Source organism: Eutrigla gurnardus (genome assembly GCF_963514095.1).
Source record: "Eutrigla gurnardus genome assembly, chromosome: 9".
Classification (NCBI taxonomy): Eukaryota; Metazoa; Chordata; class Actinopteri; order Perciformes; family Triglidae; genus Eutrigla; species Eutrigla gurnardus.
The window spans coordinates 19,542,603-19,553,591 of record NC_139923.1 but is presented as its reverse complement, the minus strand read 5'-3'; the positions used below and the strand labels follow the sequence as shown (position 1 = coordinate 19,553,591).

The window sequence follows — 10,989 nt, the reverse complement described above, 5'->3', positions numbered from 1 at the left end:
CGTTATTCTGTAAAATGAGATACATATTTCTCCCTACTGTTATTGAAATCACATTTTAGTGCAATTATATATTATAATTGGGAATTAAAAGGGGGTTGCCTACTTGTTGCCCAGAGACTCTCATTTCACTACCCGGCCCTGCGCGTCTGGTTTAGGTTGCAGCGGGGATTGTGTGAATCCCCGGTGTCCCGGATCCAGCCCGGGTTTTCCGGCCCGCTCCCGGCCACCTTATCCGTAGCACTATGTGTTTCTGTGTGAGAGAAGCCGACTCTTGTTTACAGCAGAGATTCCACGGAGGAGCGGAGACCCACAGCCTGCGCGTTCACCGAGGACGAGCCGGACCGTTTCAGCCTCTGGATACACGCGCGACGGGACCTTTTTCTGGGGGGGTTTCTCTCTTTGAAGGGGGGGGACAAAGACAAAACGAGAAGCACTCGTAAAAGGGCAACTCCTTGTGGACACACATTCTCCCTCCCACCTCCCCACCCCCCCGGCCGAGGTCGTCTAGCTTGGAGAGCTGGAGAGACCCATTCTCTTGCGTGGCACAAGTCTGGTATTTTTTTTTTCTTCTTTCGGCTGCAAATCCCGACTGACGGCGGAGATAAGTCCGACCCGAGGAGCTGGAAAATTGGTTTAAAAAGCGGCTTCTCACCGCGGGGCCGGGGGACTGCTTGGTGGGGATCGGAGAGCCTGCGCTGGTTGAATGGCATAAGCAACAACAACAACAAAAAAAGGGCTTTTCATTCATTTTCCAAGCTCGCAGCCACCACCCCTGTGGATCTGGACGTGTTTCTGCCCCACTCCTCGCGCACACAATCACGGGGGACTCCCGCGAGCGACACTGGCGTTAATTTATGATGGTGGCAAAGGCGTGCAATAACAACAATTAGTCTGATATATATATCTTTTTTTTTTTAAATATATATTGTTATTGCCAGGGCCTGATCGCACTGCTGCTGCTGTTTTCAAGAGATGGAGACCGAAGATGGGGATTACCATCATTTATCCAGTAAAATCACTGGCTCGTGTTGCAAACCAGCCGACGTCAAAGTATGCTGCGATTGGCAAAAATAGCAGACTGTTTTAATAGGGGGTTTTTTTTTCCTGCAAAGGAATTCCCTTTTTTGTACACGTTTTATTTATATATTTTTAAAGAGAAAATCCTGGAAGCCACGTATTTGCAGGCTACCATAGAGTAGCATTTTTGTTTTGTTTTTTTTGTGCTACAGACACATTTATTTTCTTTCTTTTTTTTTTTTTTTTTAAGGAGCCGGTGTGCACAACTTTGCTTGTTTTATTTGGGTTTTATCCCTGGATTTTCGCCCCCTGAGAGGTGAAATATGTTGAAGAACATGAGATCTGACACACGGATGGGTAGTCCGACCTTGTTTTGGGGTCTGATGCTCTCTATCTGCATCTGGTCCACACATGGAGAGAGTAAGTCGTTTTTATAATACATACATAGAAATATATTTGTATAATATTGTATTGGTTTAACAGGGAATGGCCTGAATGCATGATGTGCTGTTTTTGTAGCCCAGTTTAGACTTGTTGACTGGTGGGATAAAATAATTGTTTATTATGAAGAGAATATTAGGATATTCTTTGAGTCTACAGTGACTTATCCACTCAATAGAAGCGACCCTACAGCTCCCCGACGTGCGACCAAACGTACACATTAGCTGGGGACCATGTGGTGGTATAGCTGCCCGTCAGTGTGGCTTCACACATTTTTTAAGCACCAAAAAAAAACAAATGTGCTTTCCGTCGCCTCGTTGGACGACGCGGCTCGGTTAGTCAGAAACAGAGATGTAGGGCACACGTCGCCGTAATCTCCACGTCAGACATCCAGAGAGCAGAGGATGAATCTCGGGACCAGAGCTGAAGGTTACTACGACCATGTGGCCATTTTGCATTTTGGTGGTGTTGCGTTCGCTGCGCGTGAAAAGAAGAAAAAAATCGCAAATCAGACGCCAACCTTTGCTCCTTGAAAGGCCAAACAGCTTAGAAAACTAGCAAAAACAATATTATAGTTGGGTAACTAATCGTGTTTTATTCTCATTAAGCTACATAGGTCGCTCGTCTGTATAAAGCTACCTGCAGTGTTAATTAATGCAAACCTTAACATACAGGAGCACCTGAGTTCAGGCCTGTTTCCAAGCATGACACGTGATAGATGGCACTTTCTATAACAATCACGTTTATATTGAAGTCCTGAAAGTCTTTTATAAAAAAGATACACTTATTGGAAAAACAACAACCCCCACTGAGGATTAGGTGAAGTATTTATTTTCAATTTAAAGTTTTTTTTAAATTTTCCCTCTTAGACCTTTTATTTTTGAGCAATTTATGTGGTTTACCAACCAATAAAATAGACTTGTATTGTACTAATTATTTTCTCATGGAATTCCCTAAAACTTAGCCACTTTTCAAAGTACTTACCGTTTAGTCTTGTAAAAAAGGTTTTGAGCTTCCGCCAATTCCAGTGCCCTTAATGTGATTTTCAGTGTTTTGTTTTTGTGGTTTTCACATTGAGAACGTGCTCATAAATGCTTCAACGAGCATATTTCGCATTTCTCATCTAATCTAAAGCAATCTCATCTTAATCTAATATAGCAGCTGGAATCAAGGTTGCTTTTTTGCCAATTCTGTAATAGAACAACTGGGAATTAATAAGGGCCGAATCTCTCTCAATGGGCAAAGATAATGCCCAACTAATCTGTCGACAAAACTCTTAAGGCCAAACTAAGTGGACTATAGAGAGGATTTATCTAGTTTTAGTATTTTGTTTGTAAACTTAATCTATATTTAGGTATGAAAAAAGTTTATTTTAAATAATAAACTTCCTCTCCTGGTGCATCTTTCCACCTAAAGCACAGAGATTATGTCTGCGTAGCTCGGGATTTGTTTGCGTGTATATATATATATATATATATATATATGTGCGTTACGTCACTTCCGTACTAATTTGTCTGTTTCCCGAGGGGACACGTGGGACGGTGGGGACGACTTGACACGGGAAGCAGACACATAGACTGCCCTCTATTAGCATTCAAATAGAAGAAAAAACTTTTTTTGTGTCCTATTGAGCGTGGGTCCGACCACAGCCACGTGGGGGTGCGTTTCTGTGCACCCTCCTGAGCCAGCGAGACACCCATGAACGCAGCGGGGGGCTGGGAGACAAGTGGTCGTCCCTCAGATCTCGACGCGCTGCGGTGTCTAATACATCAGTCCTTCCAGAACAAAGCGTCCGCGGACAAAGACTGTGGTGAATATGAAGACGGGGATGGCTCTCACCAGTTCATCGCTCGCGGGTGCGTTGTTTACTTCACTGGGCTGCGGAGGGTCACGATTTCTGGCTCCTGTCATCATTTAGTGGAAAATCACAGATATCCATGAGTTCCATTAGGGGTTGAAAGCTTTTTTTCCCCCCTCTCCTCTGTTCGTTCTGATAATCTGTCCACACCAATAAAATGTAATTAAGATCCCTTTTAACTCTCACCACAGTAAACTTTCCATGCCATGGCTTCCAAGTATGCAGCAAACAAGTCTCTAAAAGGGAGAGGGAGAGTGCCAGGGAGATAGAGACTTGGTGTTTGGAAATGTGCAAAAAAAAAAAATGAAGAAGAAACAGACTTGGTTTTGTCGCTTTGGGAAAGTAGAGAGTTTGTGGAGCTGTTTGGTCGGCCGTCCACACGGAGCCCGTCTCCCGTACAGAGCGATGCGCTTAACTCCATCACTTGGCACCGCTACTATTAAGGGTTATAAATAGATATGTCACCAACAACATTGGCGCAGGGGTTGTGTGAGTACAGGCACCCTCTGTCCCGTTGCATGAGGGCACACCAGTGTTCTCGCTCGGTTATTTATGAAGGGGACATGTTGCTCCGGAAAACTTGAATGACGGCATAAATAATCAAACGTCGGCGAGCATTGTGTCTGACAGCCATCCCCTCCTACAGCTCCCTTTGGGGTATGGCATGTTGCCGTGACGGGGCAAGTGGCTCAGATATGACTGCTGTCACTCTACACCAAGGTGCCCCACTCCATCATGTGACGGGGGGGGCTACACGGTACACCCCCCACCTACACCACCACTCCACCATGCGTTCCCTTTCGCTATTCCTGGCTCTGCTGGATGCAGGAATGTCTTGTCTCTCCTCCCACGAGAAACTAGCGATTGTTCGTAGCCCCGTGGTGTGTGTCTCTGTGTGTACACCGGTGTCTTTGTGTGTGCACGCATGTGAGTTTAATGTGCAGCAGGACTCAGCGTGACAGCCTGAGTCAGTGGCGTGCCCCTGTGTAAGGATGTGAAAGTGTGTCACTGGGCTAGTTTGTGAGAGTGCATGTCGAAATGCTGTCCTGCAGCTCCTCCGGGCTGCCAGCTGAGGTTTACAATGCTTAATTAAACACTTTATTTCAAGTGGCCGCCGCCATTGGATTTGCTCAAATGCACGTCTCTCTGGCCAACCGCACATACATCATCACGGGCTGCCCGGTTTAATGGCCTGTGGAGTATTGTACAATTTGTGAGATGATTGCAAATGTTAGCTCTTCTAATGGATGGCACACTCGCCGCTTTCAGTCGAAAGCTGTTCATCAAGAGCCGAAGGTGGATCCGTCCCGAGTGGAGGATTCATCAGCCCGAGATTATTCTCGGAGGTGTTTTCAGAGTCTTAGAGAGGATGTTTGTGGTTGTCGTAATGAAGGCCAAAGGAAGGCTGTAAGCTGAGGTTGTGCATGTGATTTTTACAGCAAAGTTGCATAATATATATGTGTAAATTGTCATAAAAGGCTATCGCTTCAGATCTGATCTGATGTTAAGCTCACAGCCATTGTAGTAGAATGCCTCAAGTTGTGCTTGATCATTCAATTTCACACATTTCATTCCTAAACACCAGAGAGGCCAAGTGGTGAACCGGATAGAAACCTGTGATTTTATTCACACACAGCTGCACAACAAGCAGTCATAGGAAAAAAAGATTTTTGCGATTGGCTAAAAAAAAAGATTTTTGTGCTAACACGTATGAGAGAAAGTAATAAAATCATCACCACTTAAATTGAAATACTAATAAAGTCCCTCATTTTTACTTCCCTAGTTTGTAAGTTTCCTGCCGGCTTCCACACATCCTTACAGACATGAACCCTTTAACAAACATCGCCGCAAACCATATTTTACTATAATTAAACCGTAAATTAAAGGTTTATAGCGCTCACTGTGTAGCATGCATGTAAACAGAGCGCGTCGCCTCCTGCCCTCTTCTCTCATTTTGGGAGCGGGGGAGTTTTTTGTGCGAGACTTGTTATGATGGAGAGTGTAGTGTTACTGTTTGGGGTTTTGGCGAAATCTGAGCCACAGTGTTTGAAGTAAGGTCCGCTGAGGGGAAGTGGCCCACCAGACCGCTGGTCAGATGACTTCCAGTATGTTGGGGATTAGGGCCAGTTGATGTGGCAGGTGTGAGGGGATATGACCGCACAGTGACCAGCTCTTTCACTGCACTGGACTAGAACTGGATTTTAGTGGCAACAGTTTTGATGCTGGCTATTATGGTTGAGTGGAATTAATTATTTGATGTGTGACAAGTAAAATAAGTAAAAACAGATGTTTTCTGACCAGCGCTAAATGTTAAATTGAAAGATCTGATCCAAATCAACCAGAATGAAAACATTGTGTATAATTTGACACTTTTATTATGTATATAATAATCTAGTTTAGCACCGACTGTGATGTGTTGTTGAAAGAGGATGATCTCAAACCCAAGATGTGACATTTTAACATTTTTATTCAAAAAAGATGCAGTAGGGTCACACATCATACAGACAGTGAGACTTTTCTGATATGTTTTTAATTTGATTTTTTAACGCATCATATTTTACATATACATAGAAATGGGTGGAACTCTCTCAGTGCTACAGCATACAGCTGTAACATACTCAAAATTAGTGCAAAATATTAGAAATAATAATGTTTTGTTCTGATTTCTCTAGTAGAAAATAGAACAAGGCTCCATTGTGATCATTTATTGTTTTTGAAATGAATACAGTTGCAGCACTGCTTATTGATTAACAAACTTGTAACCTTCCTAGAGTTTACAGCTGAATGTCTGGAAAAGGACACCATTGTGTGATTTCCCACAATGCTCAGCGAGTCTGTGTCCTTTTGATAAACAAAGTGGTCTGAAAGTTGTGTTTCTGTCAGCCAAAACTAAGATTAAGTTTATTTACATATAAGCTATGTTTACTTAATCTGAATCACAGTTTATGTGATACATTTTAACGCTGGATTTGGGCTTAATATGACTGAAACCCAAAAAGGCTTGGCGTTTGAGTGTGTGCAGGCGTGTATGTGCTTGTGTGATGACATTTCCATGGAGGGCCAGGGCAAGGTTTATCAATCATAAACATTAGCCAGTGGAACGCATTACGCTGTGGAGATATGTGTGTTTACTCAGCAGTGTGAAGAGCAAAGAGAGACGGGGGAGAGACGGACACACATATGCAGGCTTATCCCTCTCTGTGGATACTGGTGTTAAAATATCCACTCCGAGGTCATTATTATATGTCAGCACCCCCCCCCCCCCCCTCCCCTAAAGAATTGTTGTCTTCACATCAAATGGATTGATTAGCACGAATCAGAGAAGCCTGCTCAGACTAACTAAACTAAGCCTGAAGGCTTAGTTTGAGGCAACATCTTACTCAGTCCTTTTTCCAAGGAAATAATTGGAATTCCTAGGTCTTAACATGTCTAATGAGTAGAACAAGGGAATCACAAAGAGGCGGAGTTTCTTTCACTCTGCATGCTTTTCCTCTATTGTTCTCTCTTTCTATTCACCAGTCTTCGAGTACAAACCAATTTGAGGCGATAATAAAAGATGCAGGAATTTTTTGACGCCCAGAAAGACATTTTAAGCATTTGGCGGATTCTGTTTGTGTTTTTTTTTTTTTTTTGTACACCAGTAGGGTGGCCTCAGATAGCTTTACATGGCAGAGTCCTTATCTCTCCTTCATCACAGGATCTAGTTGTTCCTGCTCCCATTCTCCGGCCAGACGCCCCCCCCCCCCCCGATTTTATTAATGCCCTCATCAGGAAGTGGAGCCAAGAGTTTCTCTTTACTAACAAACAAATTAGCCTTTGTATTCGAGTGGCTCCGCCCCTCCTCCCTGTCTCCCCGGCTTGCTGGGGAAGCTGGAAGAAATTTCTCAATGAAACAAAGAAGACATGCAGCTAGATGGCTCACAAGTGGAGCCCAGGGGCATTGGCGTTGATTGGAGAAAGCAAAATACTATTTTCTTGTGGAGTAATCGTTTCCGTTCTAAATTTGGAGAAGTGAAACACCCCGACAGGAGCAAATATAGCTCCTCCACATAAACAATGCATCTTCTATTTTTGTCAGAATAGCTTGAACAAAGAACATCAAACATGGCCCTATTTTCTTTTGTTCTCCACTGAAAGGAAGTTAACTCACAGGGACATTTGAGAGCACATGTCGGTTGAATAAATATACCAAGGAGTGGTCAATTTTGAATGATTGCTACATCTGTTTTAGACCGTCTGAAGGCACAGTGTTTTTTAGGGACTAGAAACAGTTTAGCTCTTTGCTCTATCCCACAAGGATCAAAGACTCTCATTGAAAACATGCTTGTGTTTGTCTCTTTGGACAAGCGCTGTGACAGTGTCTCTCACTGCAATGGCGTCCTAAGCCTCTGTAAGAACATAACAGGTTTAACCGAGGAGCTCATATGTCAAGGCATTTCCTGCGCTGACTGGTAGACCTTCTTTTAGACAGTTCAAGGTAATATGCAACCTGTTACCTCTAGTCATGCCAATTCTGTTATTATATAAATCATTTATTGTTTCATAGGCATTTAACGCAATGGTTGTTTGGGAGCTCAGAGGTTTTAATCTGTTTTTACAGAGGAACTTTCCAGTGTTTATCTCTTGCCTTAGAGTGGTGATTCCCAGACAGGAGTAGACTGCTTGTGTCCAGGTTGTAGCCTGCTACAGCTTCTTGAAGCTATGTGGAAAGATTATGGAGTAAGCCTAGCTCAGCTAGGAATTTAAAGAAGTAATTAGGCTAACTAATTAACATTAAATTACTAATTAAAAGTAGCCTGAGAAGCAAGCAAGCAAGCAGAGAAGTCTAAACAGTTAGCTAAAATGAACTGATAAAGGATTGAAATAGTGGCTAAATGGGTGAAAGAGAAGCCTAACATATTTTATTCATGTTTAAATTAGCTAAAAGAACTAAATAGATGAATAGTTAAAGGACTTGACTAGAGGTAATGGCTAAATGGTTAGTTATCAGCTAAAAGTAATGGTTAAAGTGGTTAGCTAAATAATGGTTAAATGGTTAAAATAAGAAAAGGTGATGGACAAATGTTTCAAATATTTAGCTTAAAGTAATGGTTAAATGGTCATAGACTGAAGCTAAACATCTTGATCACCCCCTAGTGGATGGCTGCACGCTAATAAGTCATACATTTAATTAGGTATTTGATGCTTTAAAAAGGGGGATGAGACATCGTTATTTATAGCTGCTTGGAAATGAGAGAGTGACTTTAATTTTCAATAACTGCTCTTTCTCGACAGACGGCCACTGTGGTGCTATGGGCGACAAATCATCCATCTTTATTGCCGATGGTTAGTATAGTTAGCTAAATAAAGGCTAAATGAACATCACCACTCCAAGAGGTACAAATCGAGACCTGCCACATTTGGAACATGACAGTGGTGTCGATAAAGTATACTTGAGCTCATTTAATTTGACACGGTTGTACATAAGACAAAATAAGGTAAAGGAGCCTCTGCGTTAGAGCAATAACACGATGAGAATATCGTCTGTCATTAACTCCCAGGTGTAGTAATTGATAGGCACGATTAGAGGGAGAGTTGATTGTCATCAATAATAAATGGAGTCTTTGTTTTGTTTGGAGAACGCTGCAGGCACTGGTTTCAAGTGTTGTTTCCCGAGGAAGGGCTATTCAGACGCTGGGGTTATCTGAGGTGACAGACGCCACATTTTGCATCGACATTTTGCATTCGATATGATTGATACAGATGGTGGATCAACATGTTAACTTGGGAATATCATGAAACTAGATAACAATTCACCTCTATGTTTATAAATGTCTTCACCTCAGCTGACCTTGATGATAACACCGCTCCCTTGTTATGATAAAAATGCTTCCTTGAGAGAACATGGACTCCTTTTATGCAACGTACCCAGAGACTTGACTTCCTTGCGCTGCACACGCCATCTTTTTCAGAGCTCTGTATTATTTGTATGTATGACATGTTGCCAGCAAAGTACCAGCCTCACCATCTTGACTAACAGGATTATATGCTTCATGAAGATTATTATAATTAAAATCTTTTGGCAAAGGTAATCTACACATAGCGTTGCTGCATTCCCTACTAAGCACTTTGGTTACATTCATTTATGATACAAAAGACATTTTTAATGCTCTCTGTTGAACATGTTTTGATGAAATGTTTCTTGGTGAAGAGAATGAAGACGCACCTTCATGCCGTTTCTCTTTGTGTCTTCCAGTCTGCGGTCCGAGCATCGACATCCGAAATAATATTAGTGAGTTCAGGCTGCTGGAGAACTGTACGGTGGTGGAGGGCTACCTGCAGATCCTCCTCATCAACGACAAGACCAATAACATCAACCAGGAGGTCTTCCGCTCGCTCACCTTCCCAAAGCTGACCGTCATCACCGACTACCTGCTGCTGTTTCGCGTCTCGGGCCTGGACAGCCTCAGCGTGCTCTTCCCCAACCTGAGTGTCATCCGTGGGCGCAACCTCTTCTACAACTACGCCCTGGTGATCTACGAGATGACCAGCCTGAAGGACATCGGCCTGTACAACCTAAGGAACATCACCCGGGGAGCCATGGGGATTGAAAAGAACCCTGAGCTCTGCTACCTGGACTCCGTGGACTGGTCTCTGATTATGGATGCCGATTCATTCAACAATGTTATCAATGGGAATAAGAAGGCAAAGGAGTGTGACAATGTCTGCCCAGGCATCATGGAGGATAACCCTCTTTGTCAGAAGACGACGTACAATGACAAAGATGACTACCGCTGTTGGACCTCCAACCAGTGCCAGAAAGGTAACCTGAATTCTATGCTTTTTTTTCCAAACTTTTATCCCAGCACCTAATGTTCGAGAAACAATAAAGCTGCTTTAACTGGGATGTTTGCTTACGGCAGTTTTGCTAAGTACAGTAAATGCAGATGAGACTTTGATCTATGTAGGTGGTTTCCAGTCTGAAATTGTGCATTTTTTCACGAACAAATCCCATGAATCTTTGCCGTGTTTTTCCTTCATTTCCGTCAGGCTGCAGGATTGTCCACGGGCCAGTGCAAACATTTCCTCTCTGTTCATTATAGAGACCTTGTCTTTAGATCAGGCTATTTGTGGAGTGAAAGATGGCTGCAATATAGAGCACCGGCTATTAGAAAGGCATACTCAGTTGAGGTTAAAGTTGCTCTGCCAAGAAATGAGCTAGTCTACCTGTCTGGACCGTGTCAGTTAAATATTTGCCTTAGGGACTTTTGGCAATTTATGAAAAGGGGTATATTGAAGAATTTGGGGGAGGGTCATCCTTGTATAACTTCGGCCCCGCAGTTAGGGTCATGCATTTTTAAAAACAGTTCAGAGGAGGGTCATATCATCCATATATTTCCTTTCGAGCTGCAGATTTGAATTAATTCAGGCGAGTGTCGCAGCGTGTAGCTACATTATATATATCTTTACCCTTCTTTCTCTATCAGATTTTCAGAGTGAGAGACAGCTTGTGTTTTTTTTTATTAGAAATTGGGACGGCCAGATCAGTTGTCAAATTTCAAAACTACTGTAGCAGGCAGTTCAAGCCCTTTTAATGTACCCCTACAGCCTGTTTGACAGAGACAAACTAAGCTGCAGGCTGCACTTAAGAATAACACACAATGCCCAACAGTTGACATACATACAGTATATTT

At 42.8% G+C, this 10,989-nt stretch overlaps 1 protein-coding gene across 1 annotated transcript in view; it reads left to right on the top strand.

Annotated features, from left to right (window-relative positions):
* Positions 1-378: 378 nt before the first annotated feature.
* igf1ra (insulin-like growth factor 1a receptor) overlaps positions 379-10,989 on the top strand; it is a 69,294-nt gene continuing 58,683 nt past the window's right edge. Inside the window, exons 1-2 of the mRNA XM_084016785.1 lie at positions 379-1,437; positions 9,552-10,118. Of these exons, the coding sequence (XP_083872911.1) occupies positions 1,341-1,437; positions 9,552-10,118 (664 nt within the window). The 5' untranslated portion in view covers positions 379-1,340. The remainder of the gene's footprint in view (positions 1,438-9,551; positions 10,119-10,989) is intronic.